Source organism: Schistocerca serialis, chromosome 5, assembly GCF_023864345.2.
Source record: "Schistocerca serialis cubense isolate TAMUIC-IGC-003099 chromosome 5, iqSchSeri2.2, whole genome shotgun sequence".
Classification (NCBI taxonomy): Eukaryota; Metazoa; Arthropoda; class Insecta; order Orthoptera; family Acrididae; genus Schistocerca; species Schistocerca serialis.
The window spans coordinates 559,273,170-559,298,903 of NC_064642.1; the positions used below are offsets into that span (position 1 = coordinate 559,273,170).

General features: G+C 42.0%; 1 protein-coding gene across 2 annotated transcripts in view; it reads right to left on the bottom strand.

The window, feature by feature from the left end:
* Positions 1-25,734, bottom strand: part of LOC126481543 (mitotic checkpoint protein BUB3) — a 74,228-nt gene that overhangs the window by 41,005 nt on the left and 7,489 nt on the right. For both annotated transcript variants that reach the window (XM_050105371.1, XM_050105372.1), the window contains exons 3-4: positions 8,037-8,106; positions 628-779 (exon numbers count right to left, since the gene is read on the bottom strand). In XM_050105371.1, the coding sequence (XP_049961328.1) occupies positions 628-779; positions 8,037-8,106 (222 nt within the window). The remainder of the gene's footprint in view (positions 1-627; positions 780-8,036; positions 8,107-25,734) is intronic.

Sequence of the window (25,734 nt, forward strand, 5' to 3'; positions counted from 1 at the left end):
GAAATAACAAAAATATAGACTTCTAATTGTAGTATTTCTCTCATTTTTGAAAACTACAGAATATTACAAGCTCCTGTTCCTCACTTCAATAATTATTTAACACTGTGCTGATATCCACATGGCTGGAATTACTTGTGTTTACAATGATCTCTCCTCTTAAATAATACAAATATGAAGTACTTCACCTGATCCATTAATTATATTAAAGTGTGTGCTAATATTTTTTGAGATATAATTAAATAGTAATCCCTAACTATTATTCTGACAACCGAGTTACAGTCATTTATCAGACTAAGCACTACAGCTTTTTCCATTCTCTCCTTTTATTCCAAACAATAGTGCATAAAAAAATAATAATAAAAACACTTAAGAACAGAGTGCTAGAAGCATACACCTTATTTTAGAAGACACTCAACTCAGTAAAAAAAAAATGATGATCTGCATGCACTGTACCAGTGAACATACATGACTAAACTTTGGTGGCAATGCTAAATTAAACCATGACATCCAACTATATTACTCTGAGAGCTTCCTGCAACTGGAGCCGTACTTCAAGCCTAGATGGAAACACAACTTATGTCATGTGTAGAGAGAAATTTCATTCACTTTATGAGCAGAAATGCTTACCTTGTCTGGTTGCGTGTAGGTACCTACACAGCGTGCACTTCTTGGATCCCATAATTTAGCAGAAGCATCCCAGCTTCCTGTGAGTATTGCATTCACTTCTGGTGAATATTCTACAGCTCTTATTGCATTGTCATGGGTTCCCACAATGGTTTCTAAACAACAATCATGTAACATAGCAAACTGTCTCAAACACTTTTTTTTCATTAATGAATTAAAACGTGCATCATTAAGTTTTCAAAAGGAAGTTTTATATATATTGAGAAGACTTACTAAATCATAGCCTGATGCTATTAATATATAGAAAAACAAGAACATTAAAATGAGCCTTTAAAGTATAAAATTTATTGATTGAAGCAAAAGAACTTTAGGAATACAGATAGAGCTATTTATGCTACACAGAAAATGAAAAGGGACCTCTTGTCGGAGAATTAAAATTTTCAGTACAAGCATTCAAAGGTCTAAAATCTTTATTTTCATTTTTTTTTATTATAGTAATTTGCTTCATTCTGTACATGTCTTTATCAATTTGAAAGTAGTTTGAAACTAACATGAGTCAATAAAATCATTAAAAGCATTCTATCTCAGTCTTTGCGAAACAGACCTCTAGATGTTTCATACAAAATAGTATCTACTAAGTTTTAGACACATTTTAGAGAGCTCAGAAAAGTTTTAAGTAAAAAAGAACATTTTGTACTTAAAGTAATGCCAAGCAAGACATGTGGTCTCTTTTTATATTATAGTTATAAATACTAACATATATCGCTAATTTGCCATTGGTCATAACGCAGAATGAAAATACAAATACATTTCCAAAAGAAGACAGCATGGGGTTCATTAATTCTTCTCTGATTGGGGCCAATTTGCTCGGTTTTAAATTTATGTACACTACAATGCGCTAAAGGTGTGAATGAGTGAACCACACAATATGTAATGATCATTTAAAAAAATTCTGTACCATTTGGCAAATGACATTTCAAGGCTAATATACAAGCAGGATTTGTTTATTAAATATGTCCAATTAAACAGTGGCAATAAAGTGAAACTTTAAAATGCATTATCTCAAAACACTTTTTCCATCACAAATACTCCACCTATCATAACTCACTCAAATTTAGAGACTGGCTTTTCTTTCTCATTGTTCATAATCTAACACTGAACATAAAAATTACAACTCAAAATCCAACATTTTCAACACAAGGTCCCTTTTCACTTTCTACCTCACAAATAATAACATTATCTGCTAGCAAGTGGGACGGGGAAGATGATACTGATATGTTTAGGAGGGCACAGGATAACTATGTCTTTAGTGCTGGTATATTACTGTTTTCAGGTGAATCTGGTTAAAAGAAACCAACTTAAAAAAGAGCCCTTTGTCCTTCTCTTCATTCAGAAGAGAAATGCAACAATGAGAAATGCAACAATGAAAGACAGCAGCAAAAAGTGATTGGCCTGTCTCTGAACTAAGACAGGATGAGGAAGACTCTGAAACACACTAAAACCTCTAGCATAAAAACTTAGGTTGACACAAAACACAAAATTGAAAATTGTAAAAGTTTTACCACATTACAGAGGTGCTCTTGTGAGAATATAGAATGCACCACATTAAAGTAAGACTTGCCAAAATGTCTATGCCAGCACCGGTCTCAGCACCAGAACAAGAAGCTACTTGTGATGGGGCAATCTCCTATACAGAGACGGATAAATAGGACTTTTTCTTCCATAGACACAATTGATGGAGCATCATCAGACACTGCAGTCAGAAGCACGGCAGCATTATCTGATGGAATGAGCTTGGATCTTTTGGCCCTGTGACTTTTTCAGTTCTTTGTATTTGGTTTGAAACTGGAGGATTATCTGTTTGAGAAACTTTTTCTTGATTTCCCACATATACCTGTGTGGAATTCGTACTGGTCTTCAGCTTATTGCAGCTTTGATCATTTGAAGATGGCAAAATATGCATGACTGAATTTACCTCAAGTTTTTGCTGGCGGGAGTACTAGCAAGTACTAGTGCTAGTTCTAGCTTCCACTGACAATGTTTGGGTACAAGAGTTCCTTATCCCTATTAGCTTTTCTGATGCAATAGTAAACAACACTGCAAACCCTGAAGGCTTTGAAGGCAGATAGGCTTTTTTCACTTTTGTATGTAAGATTTCCTTTGTAACATTCATATCCTAGATTTCCCCCCCCCCCTTTTCAATGAAAGAGGAACACCACAACTCCAGGCAACTCTCTCTCTCTCTCTCTCTCTCTCTCTCTCTCTCTCTCTCTCTCTCTCTCTCTCTCTCTGTCCCAGGCAGGAAAAAGAATTGTCAGTTGTTCTGTTATCTGAAGCACGAAACATGGTGTTCAAGGAAATAAAAAACATTCATGCAAATAACAGTATAAGACTACAGGGATGTAACTCAACCAACTCTGAATGGATAACAAATAGCTCTACAAATATTTATTCTTAAATCTACAACTAATGCACAAGCTGAACCGAGGGGAAGGATGGAAACTTAACTGATTTTCACATAGATGACACTTTGTTATCCAACATAATAGAAGATGCTAGCTACAAACCTATGCATGCAAATTTCCGGTAAATATACATGGCAGACAATACTGAGGTTGACAAATGAATGTATAAGTCTCCTGGTGAATATTACAAGTAGTGCATAGTTCATTGACCTACGAATTGCAGCATAAAGTTACAGAATGAATCTTTCACACTGCAGTACTGTGAAGTGCAGGGAAACTTCTTGACAGATTAAGACTGTGTATTATACCAGGTCTTTAACCCAGTTCTTCCTTTTCACAAACAATGCTCTTACTGACTGATCAATCCAAATGCAAATCAAAAACCACCTTCGCAGCCTTTCTTCTATGAGCTAGCCCAGCAATTTATGCAGAACAGCTTATAGCTTATGTGAAGTTTGGAAAGTAGTAGATGTAACAACAGAATGCTATGATGTTAATTTATGATTGGCTCAATCAGTAATAACATTACCCTCAAAAGGCAAGGCATTGATTTCAAGTCCAACTCCAGTAAACAATTCACTCTGATTTTCTTAGCACAAGGTTGTTTCCTCCTTAAGTAAGACACAGGTTACACCTGAAATTTCACGGTTTTGTGAGTGAGAAATCATTCTCCAGCTCAGTTGGAGATACAGCGAGTGTTAATAGTTTGAATTCTCTTTCCTCTGTTGAGAGCACCATGCTTACACACTTTGAGACAAATGACTCCCAAGCCACATCATGTCTGTCCACAAATAATGGCTGACCAAGCTCAGTTACATCAAAGAGGATGATAAAACATACCATTTTGAATAAATCTGTGTTGTTGTTGTACAGTACAACACTGAAAATTTTTTAATTGCTTTAGTTTACATGACTAAAGCCTTTCATCAATTTACATTTTCATTCATAAATAATAAGAAGTATTGGTGTATCGACTGCGTAGCTCACCAGAGTTGCTTCAGGCCGTAAGCCCAGGCAAAGGACGGGCAGGGGAGGGAGGGGGGGGGGGGGGGAGGGGGGTTGGTGTCACGAAGCTCCAAACTGGACACCAAAGTATAGGCCCTGTAGGACTGACAGTTCTGGTTGTATTACAAGTGAGTAATTACTTCAAAGCAAACTCAAGCTATGCAAGCATGATGACCCAGCAAAATCAAATTAGTACCCTGTTTGATAATCTTTGAAGGAATTCACCACCACAGAAATACAATGGAATCATCCTGTTTAGATTAGGAAGAAGGACAAGACATCATGCTGAAGATGAATTGCAGCACCTTGGAAATCCTCTCTCAAATTTAAACCAATGCCACAGACTTTCTTGGCAACTTTAAACACAAACTCATTAACACATGCTGGCAAGATGAAACAACTGACTAAAGCTCTCCACCACAATAAATTTCTAGTAATAGATTTCAAGAAATTTGCTTCACATGGGAAGAAATCTTTTAATCAGCTGAATATTGTTTTTTTAAGAGCATAGTAAAAAGGAGAAAGATGATTAAAACCGCAGTTCTCAGCACACTTCATGTTGTCAGTAACAAAATCTGGTCTTTGACCCCATAAGTGAGAGACTGTTTACCAACAATATTCACTTCAAACAAAACAGATACTTTTACTAAGGTTCATGCACCAACAAACAAAATAATCAGAAGGACTTGAACATACTGGAATATGATGTATACCAGAACGGCGAACATCTTGAAATGTGAAGATCTTACTTGGTAACTTTAATGTACAAGTTGGACAGGAACCAAAATATAGAATAGGGTGCTAACTGGTACATAGCAAGACCAACAGAAGTGAAAAACAGCTTGTTGAATTAAGTACACCTGTCCAGGAAGCAAACAGCTTGATAATTAACCAAAACAACAGGAGGAAGATTCCAGGTGGAGCATACCGATTTGCCTTTAAGAACAGTCCAGAGATAATGTCAAAGTCAAAATGGTGATAAATATAACTACAGCCCCTATTTTCAATAGTAAAGTTCAGACTCACAGCTCTTAACAGAAAGAGCAACACAACAGCTTTGTCCCAATTTGACTCCAAGACAGTGAAAGTAAATGAATTCAAAGAGAGCTCTATCACTAGAGAAAGACATCAAAAATATAAAATAATGTTTGGTATAGCCTGCAATGAAACAGCAGGGAACAAGAAGAGAGAGAAACATGTGCAGAATGACAACTGCAGACAGACACTGAAGGATCATTTAATCACTTGAATCAAATACCTACAGGAACTGGGTGTATCAGTGGCAGACATGGAAAGCCAATACATCTTTGGCACAGCTGTAGCAAAGTTTGGGACTTTCTGATATGAGAAACAAACAACCAGTTTTTTGTTTTGTTTTGTTTTTGGGTGCAAAAACAGCTAAGACAAACAAGTGGTGCCAAACGGTACGACGAATGCCTTGCTTAACACAGCACATCGATAAACATATGGTATAAACAAAAAATTGAGAACTGTTGTGATGATTGTAAGCTCGCTGGAGTGTCTAGATGACTAACAAAATACACATGATAGAGGGAAACATTCCACGTGGGAAAAATGTATCTAAAAACAAAGATGATGTAACTTACCAAACGAAAGCATTGGCATGTTGATACACACATGAACAAACACAAACACACACACAAAATTCAAGCTTTCGCAACCCAAGGTTGCTTCATCAGGAAAGAGGGAAGGAGAAAGGAAGACGAAAGGATGTGGGTTTTAAGGGAGAGGGTAAGGAGTCATTCCAATCCCGGGAGCGGAAAGACTTACCTTAGGGGGAAAAAAAGGACAGGTATACACCCACGCGCGCACACGCGCACACGCACACACGCACACACATATACAGACACAAGCAGACATTCGTAAGGTAGTCTTTCCACTCCCGGGACTGGAATGACTCCTTACCCTCTCCCTTAAAACCCACATCCTTTCGTCTTTCCCTCTTTCCTGATGAAGCAACCGTTGGTTGCGAAAGCTTGAATTCTGTGTGTGTGTGTTTGTGTGTCTATCAACATGCCAACGCTTTCGTTTGGTAAGTTACATCATCTTTGTTTTTAGATATAACAAAATACATAAATACAATTATAAAGCAAAATTCTTTGTAGGTAATTCACAGCATAACACTGCACCCAAGCTGTACCCAGCATATACACTCCTGGAAATTGAAATAAGAACACCGTGAATTCATTGTCCCAGGAAGGGGAAACTTTATTGACACATTCCTGGGGTCAGATACATCACATGATCACACTGACAGAACCACAGGCACATAGACACAGGCAACAGAGCATGCACAATGTCGACACTAGTACAGTGTATATCCACCTTTCGCAGCAATGCAGGCTGCTATTCTCCCATGGAGACGATCGTAGAGATGCTGGATGTAGTCCTGTGGAACGGCTTGCCATGCCATTTCCACCTGGCGCCTCAGTTGGACCAGCGTTCGTGCTGGACATGCAGACCGCGTGAGACGACACTTCATCCAGTCCCAAACATGCTCAATGGGGGACAGATCCGGAGATCTTGCTGGCCAGGGTAGTTGACTTACACCTTCTAGAGCACGTTGGGTGGCACGGGATACATGCGGACGTGCATTGTCCTGTTGGAACAGCAAGTTCCCTTGCCGGTCTAGGAATGGTAGAACGATGGGTTCGATGACGGTTTGGATGTACCGTGCACTATTCAGTGTCCCCTCGACGATCACCAGTGGTGTACGGCCAGTGTAGAAGATTGCTCCCCACACCATGATGCCGGGTGTTGGCCCTGTGTGCCTCGGTCGTATGCAGTCCTGATTGTGGCGCTCACCTGCACGGCGCCAAACACGCATACGACCATCATTGGCACCAAGGCAGAAGCGACTCTCATCGCTGAAGACGACACGTCTCCATTCGTCCCTCCATTCACGCCTGTCGCGACACCACTGGAGGCGGGCTGCACGATGTTGGGGCGTGAGCGGAAGACGGCCTAACGGTGTGCGGGACCGTAGCCCAGCTTCATGGAGACGGTTGCTAATGGTCCTCGCCGATACCCCAGGAGCAACAGTGTCCCTAATTTGCTGGGAAGTGGCGGTGCGGTCCCCTACAGCACTGCGTAGGATCCTACGGTCTTGGCGTGCATCCGTGCGTCGCTGCGGATCGGTCCCAGGTCGACGGGCACGTGCACCTTCCGCCGACCACTGGCGACAACATCGATGTACTGTGGAGACCTCACGCCCCACGTGTTGAGCAATTCGGCGGTACGTCCACCCGGCCTCCCGCATGCCCACTATACGGCCTCGCTCAAAGTCCGTCAACTGCACATACGGTTCACGTCCACGCTGTCGCGGCATGCTACCAGTGTTAAAGACTGCGATGGAGCTCCGTATGCCACGGCAAACTGGCTGACACTGACAGCGGCGGTGCACAAATGCTGCGCAGCTAGCGCCATTCGACGGCCAACACCGCGGTTCCTGGTGTGTCCGCTGTGCCGTGCGTGTGATCATTGCTTGTACAGCCCTCTCGCAGTGTCCGGAGCAAGTATGGTGGGTCTGACACACCGGTGTCAATGTGTTCTTTTTTCCATTTCCAGGAGTGTAGTATAGTACCATGTCATCAAGCAACAAATTCAGGAGCAACAGCTGTGTACATGCCAGAACGCTAAGACACAAAGAAAAGAATACAAACTTTCATGAGAAAATCACACTAATAGGAATCTCTCATCAATAAGGACAAAATGAATGTTCATATGCCTGACACAAGGTACACTGCTGAGTTGATCAACTTTACAAACAAAACAGGTATACCTAAAAATTTACTACACAAGTCACTATACAGTAATGTTTAAGAGTTTTCTTCTGTGGAAACAAGAGTATAATGGGCATCATATACACACAAAAAGCAAATATTACAACTATGATTTTGAAAGCAGCATTATGATATTTACCTGTATTACTGTTGAAGTCATACATCTTTAAAGTGTTATCCAAACCACCACTATATGAATGAACTGCATCCTGTAATTCAATAAAAACATGTATTTCAATCAGTTTCAGGTATTAGATGTAATTAACAGCATGTCCTTTACTACAGAAATGTTACAGCATAATTGTATGGGATATGCATCTCACAAATTTTGTTGTCTGACTTGCAAAACTGGAGGTATTTCCTCCTGAAAAGTAAATTCTCCTTAGTATTGACTAAATTAATGATGTTACAATACTTGGCTCAAGAATGTTGCAATACTTGGTTCAAGGAAAGAGCTGACATGATAAAAATGACGTCGTATACATTGACAGATCTCACAGTTTGGAAAAATGAGGGATAGCAGTCCCTTCAGTATTTTCAGGGGCAATGACCTTGATGATTGACTGATTTGGCTTTGTAACATAAGCCAACATGGCCTTGCTATGTTGTGACTGCAAACAACTGAAAAAAGTCATTATTTTGCCTGAGGGCATGCACCTCTATTGTATGGTTCAATACAATGGTATCTTCTTGGGTAGAATATTTCGGAGGTAAAATATTCCTCCATTCGGATCTCTGGGCAAGGGTTTCTCAATATGATGCCTTCATCAGGGAAAACAAAAATGACATTCTACAGGTTGGAGCACGGAATATTAACTCACTTAATGGAGTAAGTAGTAGGCTAGAGAATTCAAAAAGAGAAATGGATAGGTCAAAGTTAGAGACAGTGGGAATTAGTGAGGCATTGTGACAGGAAGCGAAGGACCTTTGAGTAAATGTTTAAAAGTACAAAATCAAATGTGGATAAAGCAGGAATAGGTCTAATAATGAATAAGGAAATAAGAATGCTGGGAAGCTACTATGAACAGCCCAGTGAACACATTTCATACCCACGATAGATGACAAAGCCAACACCCACCACAGTAGTACGAGTTTATATGCCTACTTGTACCGCAGATGAACAGACTGAAAGAGTATCAACAATGTAGGAAAAGATAGATTGCTACTTACTGTAAAGAGGACACATTAAGTTGCAGAAGCACACCTGCCACAAACTTGACCGTCAACTCTGGCCAGAATGCATGCTTGCTCGTGTGCAATCCATCTCTTCCAACACTGTTGATATTCCTACCTGGAGTTTCCATTGTTTGACACTGAAAGAATGTATGATGAGATAAAATAAATTATTGAGATAGTTAAAAAATAAATTATTCAGATAATTAAGGGAGACAAAAATGTCAATGTGATGGGGTACTGGAATTCAGTATTATGAAAAGGAAGAGGAGGAGGAGGAATAGCCGAATATAGCCTGTGGGGAAGAAATGAAAGACAAAGCCGTGAGAAACAGTTTTGTACACAGCTTAATTTAATCATTCCAGACACTTTCTTTAAGACTTGCCAAAGAACACTGCATAAAATCAGCAAAATATTTACCACTAAGCAGAGATTCACCAACTCTCCACCATCCAACGAGTGGATACAAAGAAAAAGAGATTATGAAAAACTTAGAACACTTATGTAGCATTGTCTCTTCAGATGACATCCACCATGTGACGGGAAACAGAATACACAAGCTTCCAAATTGTATGGCACGGCCTCTCCATTATATCAGGGAGAAATTCCCATGTCACTTTGATCGTTTGTGAAAAATCCTCATGCACTTGCGTGAACCTCTCAAACAGATAAAGGCACATCACTACCTCATCTGAAATTGTGTAAAACGGATATGTTCCCAAAATAACATATTGTCTGATGTAGTAAAGAAAGTCTTTGATACCTCATTACTGTATCTCACATCACTTTCCCGACTAGTGAAGATGACTTAACGCTCAATGTGCAGGCCCATATATTACTACAACAATAATGAGACACTAGTATACACTGATAGTATAAGTAACAGATAATTGAAGAATATGCAAGAATTGGCTAAATGAAAGTTTTTGAGAACAATCTTTTTCCCTTGCGAAATGGTTCCATGCAAATCTTCCAAGAAATTTGGAGGCTGGCATCTGTTTTACCCATGAATAGGTATATGTGGTTGTTCAACCTTAAATAACTCAGGCAACTGAAACATCTGTGACATTTGTTCCATCTTCTATAACAATACAACCGTGTCAAATGGACCTTTCCATACTACTATTTTTTTTTTTAATTAGCATATCTTATGTTCTAAAAGGAAGTTTTTGGAACTGTTGTGATATTTAGTGATTGTCAATCAAAATTTCATTTATTGTATTTTTTTCTATTATATTTTTAAAATCCATTTCTTTATATTGTCTCTGAAAACATTAATTATCCTATGAAATGAGATTTGTTAGTTTTGCCAGTTATCAGCAACTAAACTTATTTTTGGTAATGCACGAATTATTCAAAAAATCCATTATATATATTACGACACACAGTCATTCACTCTTTACGAAACATGTTTGTATTTCAAATAATATTTTCTACATAAGGTACAGTCCAATTTCATTGACATCCATGAAACTCTGTACTATCGAAATATTACAGCCTTGTTAACTTTGCTTTTTCTGGAAAGTGTTGAAGAGAGGAAATCTGTGAAAAGGGTTCTTAGAGCATGGACGTGTGGAGTGAAGTCAGGGACTTGTCTCCAATGTAACTATGTAATACGCATTTATAAAGATTCGACGATATATGGAAAATGTTTATTCAAGACTGTTTAGATTTTGATTATGATGAAATTCAGAAAAGTGCTTAATTTAAAAGTTTGTACAGTTACATTATGAAAGTGGACTGAAACTGATTATCAAAATAATTGTTACAGAAATGCATTACACAGAATCATCGCTATTGGAGACAATATTTTGTTTGTAAAACATGTCAAAACCTCAACCCCTTCAGAGAATATATCAAATGGTTCAAATGGCTCTAAGCACTATGCGACTTAACTTCTGAGGTCATCAGTCGCCTAAAACTTAGAACTAATTAAACCTAACTAACCTAAGGACATCACACACATCCATGCCCGAGACAGGATTCGAACCTGCAAACGTAGCGGTCGCTCGGTTCCAGACTGTAGCGCCTAGAACCGCACGGCCACTCCGGCCGGCCAGAGAATATATCCTGATTAACTAACAGGACGAGCTGAGCCATTAACTATGAGATCAATAATTCAAGACGAGTATAATTTTCTAACTACTCTTTATTGCTACAGTCAACAAAGGGCGCTGCCTATGCACAATCACTGTTCTAATCCATCATTAATTGCATATGTTTATGTCTGCTACTTTAGACAGAAACATTATAAAAACTTCAATTTCTATTCTTCTCATTATCATCATGAGTATTAGTCATGGACCTTGCCGTTGGTGGGGAGGCTTGTGTGCCTCAGCGATACAAATGGCTGTACTGTAGGTGCAGCCACAATGGAGGAGTATCTGTTGAGAGGCCAGACAAACGTGTGGTTCCTAAAGAGGGGCCACAGCCTTTTCAGTAGCTGCAGGGACAACAGTCTGGATGATTGACTGATCTGGCCTTGTAACACTAACCAAAACGGCCTTGCTGTGCTGGTACTGCGAACGGCTGAAAGCAAGGGGAAACTACAGCAGTAATTTTTCCCGAGGGCATGCAGCTTTACTGTATGGTTAAATGAAGATGGCGTCCTCTAGGGTAAAATATTCCGGAGGTAAAATAGTCCCCCATTCGAATCTCCGGGCGGGGACTACTCAAGAGGACGTCGTTATCTGGAGAAAGAAAACTGGCATTCTACGGATCGGAGCGTGGAATGTCAGAGCCCGTAATCAGGCAGGTAGGTTAGAAAGTTTAAAAAGGGAAATGGATAGGTTAAAGTTAGATATAGTGGGAATTAGTGAAGTTCGGTGGCAGGAGGAACAAGACTTTTGGTCAGGTGAATACAGGGTTATACATACAAAATCAAATAGGGGTAATGCAGGAGTAGGTTTAATTATGAATAAAAAAATAGGAGTGTGGGTAAGCTACTATAAACAGCATAGTGAACGCATTATTGTGGCCAAGATAGACATGAAGCTCAAAAATGGTTCAAATGGCTCTGAGCACTATGGGACTTAACATCTATGGTCATCAGTCCCCTAGAACTTAGAACTACTTAAACCTAAGTAACCTAAGGACAGCACACAACACCTAGCCATCACGAGGCAGAGAAAAACCCTCACCCCGCCGGGAATCGAACCCGGGAACCCGGGCGTGGGAAGCGAGAACGCTACCGCACGACCACGAGATGCGGGCAGACATGAAGCCCATGCCTACGACAGTAGTACAAGTTTATATGCCAAATGGCTCTGCAGATGATGAAGAAATTGATGAAATGTATGATGAGATAAAAGAAATTATTCAGGTAGTGAAGGGAGATGAAAATTTAATAGTTATGGGTGACTGGAATTCGAGAGTAGGAAAAGGGAGAGAAGGAAACACAGTAGGTGAATATGGATTGGGGGAGAGAAATGAAAGAGGAAGCCGTCTGGTAGAATTTTGCACAGAGCATAACTTAATCATAGCTAACACTTGGTTCAAGAATCATAAAAGAAGGTTGTATACATGGAAGAATCCTGGAGATACTAGAAGGTATCAGATAGGTTATATAATGGTAAGACAGAGATTTAGGAACCAGGTTTTAAATTGTAAGACATTTCCAGGGGCAGATGTGGACTCTGACCACAATCTATTCGTCATGAACTGTAGATTAAAACTGAAGAAACTGCAAAAAGGTGGGAAATTAAGGAGATGGGTCCTGGATAAACTGACTAAACCAGAGGTTGTAGAGTTTCAGGGAGAGCATAAGGGAACAATTGACAGGAGTGGAGGAAAGAAATACAGTACGAGGTGCATTCAAGTTCTAGGGCCTCCGATTTTTTTTCTAATTAACTACTCACCCGAAATCGATGAAACTGACGTAACTTCTCGACGTAATCACCCTGCAGACGCACACATTTTTCACAATGCTGACGCCATGATTCCATAGCAGCAGCGAAGGCTTCTTTAGGAGTCTGTTTTGACCACTGGAAAATCGCTGAGGCAATAGCAGCACGGCTGGTGAATGTGCGGCCACGGAGTGTCTTTCATTGTTGGAAAAAGCCAAAAGTCAGTAGGAGCCAGGTCAAGTGAGTAGGGAGCATGAGGAATCACTTCAAAGTTGTTATCACGAAGAAACTGTTGCGTAACGTTAGCTCAATGTGCGGGTGCGTTGTCTTGGTGAAACAGCACACGCGCAGCCCTTCCTGGACGTTTTTGTTGCAGTGCAGGAAGGAATTTGTTCTTCAAAACATTTTCGTAGGATGCACCTGTTACCGTAGTGCCCTTTGGAACGCAATGGGTAAGGATTACGCCCTCGCTGTCCCAGAACATGGACACCATCATTTTTTCAGCACTGGCGGTTACCCGAAATTTTTTTGGTGGCGGTGAATCTGTGTGCTTCCATTGACCTGAATGGCCCTTTGTTTCTGGATTGAAAAATGGCATCCACGTCTCATCCATTGTCACAACCAACAAAAAGAAAGTCCCATTCATGCTGTCGTTGCGCGTCAACATTGCTTGGCAACATGCCACACGAGCAGCCATGTGGTCGTCCGTCAGCATTCGTGGCACCCACCTGGATGACACTTTTCACATTTTCAGATCGTCATGCAGGATTGTGTGCACAGAACCCACAGAAATGCCAACTCTGGAGGCGATCTGTTCAACAGTCATTCGGCGATCCCCCAAAACAATTCTCTCCACTTTCTCGATCATGTCGTCAGACCGGCTTGTGCGAGCCCGAGGTTGTTTCAGTTTGTTGTCACACGATGTTCTGCCTTCATTAAACTGTCGCACCCACGAACGCACTTTCGACACATCCATAACTCCATCACCACATGTCTCCTTCAACTGTCAATGAATTTCAATTGGTTTCACACCACGCAAATTCAGAAAACGAATGATTGCACGCTGTTCAAGTAAGGTAAACGTCGCCACTTTAAGTATTTAAAACAGTTCTCATTCTCGCCGCTGGCGGTAAAATTCCATCTGCCGTACGGTGCTGCCATCTCTGGGACGTATTGACAATGAACGCGGCCTCATTTCAAAACAATGCGCATGTTTCTATCTCTTTCCAGTCCGGAGAAAAAAAATTGGAGGCCTTAGAACTTGAATGCACCTTGTAGAAGAAGAATTGGTAGCTCTGAGGGATGAAGTAGTGAAAGCGGCAGAGGATCAATTAGGTAAAAAGACAAGGGCTAGTAGAAATCCTTTGGTAACAGAAGAAATATTGAATTTAATTGATGAAAGGAGAAAATACAAAAATGCAGTAAATGAAGGAGGCAAAAATGAATACAAACGTCTCAAAAATGAGATCAACAGGAAGTGCAAAATGGCTAAGCAGGGATGGCTCGAGGGCAAATGTAAGGATGTAGAGGCTTATCTTACTAGGGGTAAGATAGATACTGCCTACAGGAAAATTAAAGAGACCTTTGGAGAAAAGAGAGCCACTTGTATGAATATCAAGAGCTCAGATGGAAACCCAGTTCTAAGCAAAGAAGGGAAAGCAGATAGGTGGAAGGAGTATATAGAGGGTCTATACAAGGGCGATGTACTTGAGGACAATATTATGGAAATTGAAGAGGATGTAGATAAAGATGAAATGGGAGATATGATACTGCGTGAAGAGTTTGACAGAGCACTGAAAGACCTGATCCGAAACAAGGTCCCGGGAGTTGGCAACATTCCATTGGAACTACTAACGGCCTTGGGAGAGCCAGTCCTGGCTAAACTCTACCATCTGGTGAGCAACATGTATGAGACAGGCGAAATACCCTCAGACTTCAAGAAGAATATAATAATTCCAATCCCAAAGAAAGCAGGTGTTGACAGATGTGAAAATTACCAAACTATCAGTTTAATAAGTCACAGCTGCAAAATATTAACGCGAATTCTTTACAGACGAATGGAAAAACTGGTAGAAGCTGACCTCGGGGAAGATCGGTTTGGATTCCGTAGAAATGTCGGAACATGTGAGGCAATACTGACCTTACGACTTATCTTAGAAAATAGATTAAGGAAAGGTAAACCTACGTTTCTAGCATTTGTAGACTTAGAGAAAGCTTTCGACAATGTTGACTGGAATACTCTCTTTCAAATTCTAAAGATGGCAGGGGTAAAATACAGGGAGCGAAAGGCTATTTACAATTTGTACAGAAACCAGATGGCAGTTATGAGAGTTGAGGGGCATGAAAGGGAAGCAGTGGTTGGGAAGGGAGTGAGACAGGGTTGTAGCCTCTCCCCAATGTTATTCAATCTGTACATTGAGCAGCAGTACAGGAAAGAAAAATTCGGAGTAGGTATTAAAATCCATGGAGAAGAAATAAAAACTTTGAGGTTCGCCGATGACATTGTAATTCTGTCCGAGACAGAAAGGACTTGGAAGAGCAGTTGAACGGAATGGACAGTGTCTTGAAAGGAGGATATAAGATGAACATCAACAAAAGCAAAACGAGGATAATGGAATGTAGTCGAATTAAGTCGGGTGATGCTGAGGGAATTAGATTAGGAAATGAGACACTTCAAGTAGTAAAGGAGTTTTGCTATTTGGGGAGCAAAATAACTGATGATGGTCGAAGTAGAGAGGATATAAAATGTAGACTGGCAATCGCTGGAAAGCGTTTCTGAAGCAGAGAAATTCGGTGACATCGAGTATTGATTTAAGTGTCAGGAAGTCGTTTCTGAAAGTATTCTTATGGAGTGTAGCCATGTATGGAAGTGAAACGTGGACGATAAATAGTTTGGACAAGAAGAGAATAGAAGCTTTTGGAATGTGGTGCTACAGAAGAATGCTGAAGATTAGATGGGTAGATCACATAACTAATGAGGAGGTATTGAATAGAATTGGGGAGGAGAGGAGTTTGTGGCACAACTTGACAAGAAGAAGGAACCGGTTGGTAGGACATGTTCTGAGGCATCAAGGGATCACAAATTTAGCATTGGAGGGTAAAAATCGTAGAGGGAGACCAAGAGATGAATACACTAAGCAAATTCAGAAGGATGTAGGTTGCAGTAAGTAGTGGGAGATGAAGAAGCTTGCACAGGATAGAGTAGCATGGAGAGCTGCATCAAACCAGTCTCTGGACTGAAGACAACAACAACAAGAACAACATTAGTCTGTGGGCACAACGGTGTTAGAAGACACAAACCTAGAAACTTGATGATTGTAACAGATTGCACTGCCTGTAAGCTTCATTGGTGCATGATGCATTAATATATTGTTTGGTTGGACAAACAGTCAGCATTAAAAAAAAAACAGCAACAATTTTTGAACAATGATAACTACAGACTGTTTTTAAAACTATAATTGCATGCAGTATCTTATAATCATCACATACTGCATTCAAAAAATAACTTTTTGATAGACTAATAGAAGTTTTATCATTCTGTTAGCAGTTAAGTCTTGAGAAAGCGGGAGGGGGAGAGGGAGGGAGACCAAAGTCAAGAAGGATGAAGAAGAATTCATCTGTCAATAGTCAACAGAACCAGCCGTGTATTTACCATAGGTCATAAGGAGTAGAACTAAATCTAGATGGCCGGATGGTGATCTGAATTACTGTTCTCCTGGATATGAGTCCAGTGTCTTACCCACAGCACCATATTACTCGGTACTGGTAATGTAATGACGACACACATGGTGTGGGCGAACAGCTTGCTGCTGGAGGTGGATGGAGGAATGAGCGATAAATGCAGCCAATCAGCTAACATAACACTTTACAGACAACCTCAATCATAGTTCAGCGTGCAGACTGAGGACGACAGGGAATGAGCCTCGGATTCAAGTGCACCAGCATGGACATGGCAACGCAGGATTCCTCATGGACAGTAGCGGGTGACGCTGTTACCACTGCAAGGTGACAGCAGGAAGTCAGATGGAGGTGCAGCTGCTACACGGAGTCCAGGTGCCAGGGCTGTGCTCTCAGGCAGCGGTCATTGATTTGTGGCTTGGAAGAGGCAGCGTCATACATGTGTCAATGTTTGGTGCAAGCTGTGCATCATCGAAGGGTGCAGCTGTCATGAACCATGAGATGCACTGGACCTGGAGTTTATATCTGTGTTCTCAGTAATGACAGCTATTGGAGAGCCACGTTCCAGAGTCATGTCGCAATGTCTGGATCGATGGCGATGCACAAGGACTAAGGCGCGGCTTGACTGGCAGTTCAGTAAGATACGTTGCCGTATCACGTGATGTCCCTGTCCCCCTGGCATGTGGGTGCATTAACTGCAGAAGCTGCACCTCTTCTGATGATGTGTTAGCAGAGGTGATGTCTGGCAGGCTCATTCCAGCATGCATGACACAGGAGCTTATCATGCAGTCCAATGACCAGCACCTGCTGTGGTGCTGTTAACATTACAGTCTCAGTCTTCTCCAAGTTGTGTTATAACTTTATCACATTGCTATTCCTCCCTCCTATGGAAACTAATCTATCCAAGATTCTGGCTGAAACACTGTCACTGGTTCATTTATAATTACAAGCCTCTCACATTTCAACTTTTACTTCAAGTGTCAGTTTACCTTTAGCACTATTTACACTTCTTTTTCTTACTGATCATGCTAGCACTTGGCTCACTCCCAAGCCTCTAGTCCCTAGTTTTGCTTCTACTACTTTGTTTCACTCACTATGTGTGGGTCTCTGATAATATTGACTAATATGGACCCACACGTTAAAGGGAGGTAAAGGTGAGATTTGGGCAACTCGATGGCTGAGGTGCAGTACACAATACTTAGTACTATCACTATTATGCAAGTGGCTGATATGCTGGTCCCTATGGTCGTCAGTCAGTGGCAACATTTGGCCCAATGCATCTTCACATGATCAGGTGGATGTTCCATCGTTACCCAACCATGTTGTGCTGCTATCATCTGGTCTAAGGCAGTCAGAAGGGTTGGGCTTAATGAGGTGTTTAGGTAAGTCAGCTTTTCCTCAGGCAAAATCTCTACTGGTGTGTCCAGTAGGTAAACTAATGAGTAGTTGGTGTTTATGGTTGTGGTTCTGGTTGCAAATAACCAGAAAGTACGGCCTGATGTGTTGCATTGTGTACCATTTTATTTTCAGCAATCTCTGCCCCTGTAGCTCTATGCACTGGGCACCACTGAAATTTCTGTTATTGCAGTAGAACCTATAAGTGCTTTTCCCATCCGAGGACTTTGTCGGCACAATTACTACCAGTGCTGATAATGACCAAGTACTTTCTTTCATAATTCCATGCCAAAGTTGTTGATTGATAAATTCCTCCATCACAGTTTGTGAGCAATATGAGACTCAATACAGTTTCTAGTAAAAAGGCAGCTCATTCCCAGTGTGAATTCTGTGTTGAACCACAGGTACAGCTGGCAATGGTCCAGGCAGGTTAAATAATCTTGCATATTCCTCCAACAACTTCTCCATATCTACTCTATTACACTCTTTCAGATGTGACACCATTTCCCTTAGTGCAGTTAAATCAACACTGTCCTGGCTTCTGGTGTTCTAAACTGAAATCAATTTCCATTTCATTTTCTAATACTTCTAAGTTATCTATGAGTGTACCTTTCGATAGCCTCACCACCTCTGAATCAGATTTAGCAATACTGACAGGCATTAATTAGGTATCATAAATCTCCTGTACAAAGGATAAACTATGTTGTAGTAAACATTGGGCCCAATCCAGTTCCTCATTATCAATCACACATACAATATTAATTGGCGGATCAGCTCCTATGTTCATCCAGTTCAGCCTTCCTCCACTTTTCAGTATCATATCTTGCAAGTTCAGTCTAACAGACCATGTACACAGTTTAAATGGCTTACCTGACATCTTGGGTGTATGCTGCATTCTTCCAGCAGTAAAACCAGGATGGAACACGTACCATCCAGCTGTACCATGCACTGTTGTAGATCAAATTTGGCATGATGTTTAATCAGGAAGTCCTGACCCAGAACGATGTCACAGCTATAGCCCACAGTAGGAAGAACTTCCATCCATACTCTGAAGTATCTCTTTCTCAATTGGAAACTCAACAATGTGGAACAGAGAGAATGCACATTATGAACAACCACACCACTTAATGCACAGCATGGTGTGTTCAAATTCATTGAATACTGGCTAGCCACAGATACCCATGATCCTTTATCCAACAACTTGCACGAACTTCTCTTTATATAGCTGAATAGACAGATGTCAGCCAATGATTTTCCACCAGGGTGTCCTGTAGTAGAAGTTACTGGTAGTGTTGCAGTGGTCACACCATCTCCTGTTCTGTTTAACGCAGGGGTGTAAGTGTTACTTTGATTACAATTATGCATCTGCAGACATTTCTGAAGAGAGTGGCCTGCCTGCTTGCTTGTACATCTGACATTGTGGCTTGCTGCAAAACGGCTGAACATAGCCCGGAGACCCACACTTATAAAATACAATCTCTGCATTTAACACTACCCACTTCTCCTTTGGTCTTGTCACTGAATCAATCTCAAATTCACTGTGACACCATTGCTCCGACCAAGGTCTACAGGAACACCCTGTGCACTTTTTGCGACATTTTGGAAGGCAGACCCTGCAAACATGTATCAAACGCATGTTTTTCGATCTCCTAGCAAATGGCATACTGACATGAGCACCACTCCATACAAATTAACAATGATTAGTCTGATGTAGCCCACAAAAGCCTCTAGTGATTCTCCAAGCTTCTAAGCTACACCATAAAGTTGTTCACGATAACACCTCAAGGTGTTTCACATTACATTTGTTCTAGGATCTCCTACCAATTTTAAATAAGCTACACTTAACAACCGTTCATCAGTCTTGCATAAAAACACGAACATCTTCCCCACATTTACCTGAAAATGGGCCCACAAATGAGGCAGTGTTAGCATCAAGGGCGGATGGAGACATGTCTTAAGGCGGCCCTTCCTTTCTTTTATCTGTCAAACAATTTACTTACCCGCTCAAAGCTTCATTACCAGCTCTAATCTTCACTACCTCATCAACAAAATGTTGAATTGCCCCTTGGATTGTTACTTTCTCACTGATACTGACAAACATTTTGTTCAGCACTACCACCCCTAGTGTGTAATGTACCAGTATAGAAAATGAAGGAAAATACACACCTTTACAGGAGAAAAAAAGATAAACTCAGCACTTATTTGAAAACTTGGGCTACTGCCACAGCTTGCTTCATTTCATTCCATTCCATTCTAATCTCTGTTGGATGACCGTTTCCAGCTCCATTGGGTCTTGTGACATGAGTATCGTGGGTGTGTTATAAGGTGTGGGCGAGTAGCTCTCTGCTGGAGGTGGGTGGAGGAATAAGTGATGAATGCAGCAAGTCAATTGACAGAAGACTACTGACAACCGCAAGCACACAAAGTATATGAAATGGACACACTGTCGATAATCCTCAAATTAGAGCATGCCTGTATGGACATGCTAACAGAGGCATTCCTCATGGAGAGCAGCGGTGACCCTACTACCACCGCTAAGTGGTGGTTGGAAGTGGCAGGAGTCTGGATGGAGATGCAGCAGATAGACAGAATCCAGGCTCCATGGCTGGGCCCTCATGCAGTGATTGTTGGTTCGTGGCCTGGTGGAGACAGCATCACAGACATACCAAAGACTGGCATACGCTAGGAAAGAGCCATTTTCCGGGTTGACGTCAAAATGACTGAAGTGGGGCAATGTCCAAGACAGCAGATCTGTCAATCACATTGCCGTAGACATGTGATGTCCCCACCTGCTGGTGTATGGGAGAGTTGATTATGGAAGCAGCACCTCTTCAGACGTCCTCGTGTTAGCTGGGGTGATGCGCAGTGGGCTGGTTCCGGCACACATGACACAGGGGCTGATCATGTAGTTCTATGAACACCACATTGTGTCTGGCTGTGACCTTGTTAATATTGTGGGCTCTATCTTCTGCTCCAAGTTCTGTTATACCTTGATCCCATTGCAGTACACTACAACTAGATCATCGTGCGTTAGTGACTACATCGGCAAGGAGTTAACATCGAGTCACAGGCATTATAGCAGCCATCTCCAGACAGTTTTACTGTAAGTACAATGGCAAAACGTGTTATGATTTTGTGCTGTATCTGTCATTTCTGATGTTAGGATATATACAGTAATAGAAGAATCTACCAAATGAAGATGTTGTAAAAATAAAAGTAGAATAACAAAAGCACTTTTCTTATGTATTGTTCAGAGTAATGAAGAAATGAGACTTCAGGAACTGAATGTTGTTAAACAAATCCAAGGGTGTAGATAATTTTTTTCTTCGGGAGGGGAGGTGTTAGTTCTGTTCGAGTACAAGATAGTCATACAGATCACAATCCCAAAATAATAGCACCTGGAATGACTTAACATTTCAACATTTAGAATTGAAATACAGGTTGCATTTACTGAAATTCTCATACAAGTGAATGGAAATGAAATCACTGCAGTAGAGAAATTGTCATGATCTTTTATGTTGATGTACATTGCTCCAAAACTTAAAGAGTATATAGCACCTACAAATTACACATTATGTGACAGTCCACTTTAAATGCTTTTTTTCTCCTCATAGTTACCCATATGTTGCTTGATATTTCAAATCAGTCAACACAATCTTCACTATTTTCTGGACTGACTACGTCAGCTTGAGACACGAAGCTTCCTGTATTTCTGATGTATCTTCACTACTTTCTCTAAGGTGATTCCAGTTTTTGGGTCAATTGAAGAATGAGATCCAATTCATCGGCTTTGACCAATGATGTCAAATTTTAGTCATAAATATTAGTTTGTTTATTTCTGAGCCATAGAAAATAAATCACAAATGTTCTGTGGCAAAGTATCATAACTGTACATAAAAAATTAATAAATGTGTTATTGAGGTAGATATTGTGTATGCTTATGTTGCTTGTGGTAATTATAAATCATTTGCGTACACATTTCAAATTATACCTTTGTCTGATTGTGAGTCGTTCCAATTGCTGTTTCCTCTGCAACTGATTCGTATACTGCACTGTGTAGGTCAACTGAAGTACAGAATACAAATTTCAGGTATGTCGCTTTTTTCGCCTTAGTACCAGCATACTACATAGGTCAACAGAAGTACAGGATGCAACCTATCTAAGTCAACTGAAGTATTCCACGCCAATGTTACACATGTTGTTTTTTTCATGTATACCGCCACAGCGTAGTTTGGTAATTTGCGGATAGTCAGCACTAGTCGCAAACATGGCGGCCATGCTACAGAAAGGGACAGCTGTTTCATGAAATGACCTCCGCGATCATCAGATCTCACTCATTGTGGCTTTTTCTGTGGGGACACAATAGAGATTCGGTGTATGTACTGCTTCTACCCCGTGATGTAGCAGAGCTCCGGGAGAGAACACAGCAAGCGACTGCCCCAGTTGACAACACCCCATGTGGAAAAAAAAAAAAAAATATATATATATATATATAAAAAAAACAAAGATGAGGTGACTTACCGAACAAAAGCGCTGGCAGGTCGATAGACACACAAACAAACACAAACATACACACAAAATTCAAGCTTTCGCAACAAACTGTTGCCTCATCAGGAAAGAGGGAAGGAGAGGGGAAGACGAAAGGAAGTGGGTTTTAAAGGAGAGGGTAAGGAGTCATTCCAATCCCGGGAGCGGAAAGACTTACCTTAGGGGGAAAAAAGGACAGGTATACACTCGCACACACGCACATATCCATCCACACATACAGACACAAGCAGACATATTTAAAGACAAAGAGTTTGGGCAGAGATGTCAGTCGAGGCAGAAGTGTAGAGGCAAAGAAGTTGTTGAAAGACAGGTGAGGTATGAGTGGCGGCAACTTGAAATTAGCGGAGATTGAGGCCTGGCGGATGACGAGAAGAGAGGATATACTGAAGGGCAAGTTCCCATCTCCGGAGTTCGGATAGGTTGGTGTTGGTGGGAAGTATCCAGATAACCCGGACGGTGTAACACTGTGCCAAGATGTGCTGGCCGTGCACCAAGGCATGTTTAGCCACAGGGTGATCCTCATTACCAACAAACACTGTCTGCCTGTGTCCATTCATGCGAATGGACAGTTTGTTGCTGGTCATTCCCACATAGAATGCGTCACAGTGTAGGCAGGTCAGTTGGTAAATCACGTGGGTGCTTTCACACGTGGCTCTGCCTTTGATCGTGTACACCTTCCGGGTTACAGGACTGGAGTAGGTGGTGGTGGGAGGGTGCATGGGACAGGTTTTGCATCGGCGGCAGTTACAAGGATAGGAGCCAGAGGGTAGGGAAGGTGGTTTGGGGATTTCATAGGGATGAACTAACAGGTTACGAAGGTTAGGTGGACGGCGGAAAGACACTCTTGGAGGAGTGGGGAGGATTTCATGAAGGATGGATCTCATTTCAGGGCAGGATTTGAGGAAGTCGTATCCCTGCTGGAGAGCCACATTCAGAGTCTGGTCCAGTCCCGGAAAGTATCCTGTCACAAGTGGGGCACTTTTGTGGTTCTTCTGTGGGGGATTCTGGGTTTGAGGGGACGAGGAAGTGGCTCTGGTTATTTGCTTCTGTACCAGGTCGGGAGGGTAGTTGCGGGATGCGAAAGCTGTTTTCAGGTTGTTGGTGTAATGATTCAGGGATTCCGGACTGGAGCAGATTCGTTTGCCACGAAGACCTAGGCTGTAGGGAAGGGACCGTTTGATGTGGAATGGGTGGCAGCTGTCATAATGGAGGTACTGTTGCTTGTTGGTGGGTTTGATGTGGACGGACGTGTGAAGTTGGCCATTGGACAGGTGGAGGTCAACGTCAAGGAAAGTGGCATGGGATTTGGAGTAGGACCAGGTGAAACTGATGGAACCAAAGGAGTTGAGGTTGGAGAGGAAATTCTGGAGTTCTTCTTCACTGTGAGTCCAGATCATGAAGATGTCATCAATAAATCTGTACCAAACTTTGGGTTGGCAGACTTGGGTAACCAAGAAGGCTTCCTCTAAGCGACCCATGAATAGGTTGGCGTACGAGGGGGCCATCCTGGTACCCATGGCTGTTCCCTTTAGTTGTTGGTATGTCTGGCCTTCAAAAGTGAAGAAGTTGTGGGTCAGGATGAAGCTGGCTAAGGTGATGAGGAAAGAGGTCTTAGGTAGGGTGGCAGGTGATCGGCGTGAAAGGAAATGCTCCATCGCAGCGAGGCCCTGGACGTGCGGAATATTTGTGTATAAGGACGTGGCATCAATGGTTACAAGGATGGTTTCCGGGGGTAACAGATTGGGTAAGGATTCCAGGCGTTCAAGGAAGTGGTTGGTGTCCTTGATGAAGGATGGGAGACTGCATGTAATGGGTTGAAGGTGTTGATCTACGTAGGCAGAGATACGTTCTGTGGGGGCTTGGTAACCAGCTACAATGGGGCGGCCGGGATGATTGGGTTTGTGAATTTTAGGAAGTAGGTAGAAGGTAGGGGTGCGGGGTGTCGGTGGGGTCAGGAGGTTGATGGAGTCAGGTGAAAGATTTTGTAGGGGGCCTAAGGTTCTGAGGATTCCTTGAAGCTCCGCCTGGACATCGGGAATGGGGTTACCTTGGCAAACTTTGTATGTGGTGTTGTCTGAAAGCTGACGCAGTCCCTCAGCCACATACTCCCGACGATCAAGTACCACGGTCGTGGAACCCTTGTCCGCCGGAAGAATGACGATGGATCGGTCAGCCTTCAGATCACGGATAGCCTGGGCTTCAGCAGTGGTGATGTTGGGTGTAGGATTAAGGTTTTTTAAGAAGGATTGAGATGCAAGGCTGGAAGTCAGAAATTCCTGGAAGGTTTGGAGAGGGTGATTTTGAGGAAGAGGAGGTTGGTCCCGCTGTGACGGAGGACGGAACTGTTCCAGGCAGGGTTCAATTTGGATGGTGTCTTGAGGAGTCGGATCATTAGGAGTAGGATTAGGATCATTTTTCTTCGTGGCAAAGTGATACTTCCAGCAGAGAGTACGAGTGTAGGACAGTAAATCTTTGACGAGGGCTGTTTGGTTGAATCTGGGAGTTGGGCTGAAGGTGAGGCCTTTGGATAGGACAGAGGTTTCGGATTGGGAGAGAGGTTTGGAGGAAAGGTTAACTACTGAATTAGGGTGTTGTGGTTCCAGATTGTGTTGATCGGAATTTTGAGGTTTTGGAGGGAGTGGAGCTGGAAGTGGGAGATTGAGTAGATGGGAGAGACTGGGTTTGTGTGCAATGAGAGGAGGTTGAGGTTTGCTGGAAAGGTTGTGAAGGGTGAGTGAGTTGCCTTTCCGGAGGTGGGAAACCAGGAGATTGGATAGTTTTTTGAGGTGGAGGGTGGCATGCTGCTCTAATTTACGGTTGGCCTGTAGGAGGATGCTCTGAACAGCCGGTGTGGATGTGGGAGAGGAAAGATTAAGGACTTTTATTAAGGATAGGAGTTGACGGGTGTGTTCATTGGCTGAGTTGATGTGTAGGTGAAGGATTAGGTGGGTGAGGGCAATGGATTGTTCAGTTTGGAACTGGTATAGGGACTGATGGAAGGAAGGGTTGCAGCCAGAGATGGGAACTTTGAGTGTGAGGCCTTTGGGGGTGATGCCAAATGTCAGACAAGCCTGAGAAAATAAAATATGCGAGCGTACCTCCAAACCTCTCTCCCAATCCGAAACCTCTGTCCTATCCAAAGGCCTCACCTTCAGCCCAACTCCCAGATTCAACCAAACAGCCCTCGTCAAAGATTTA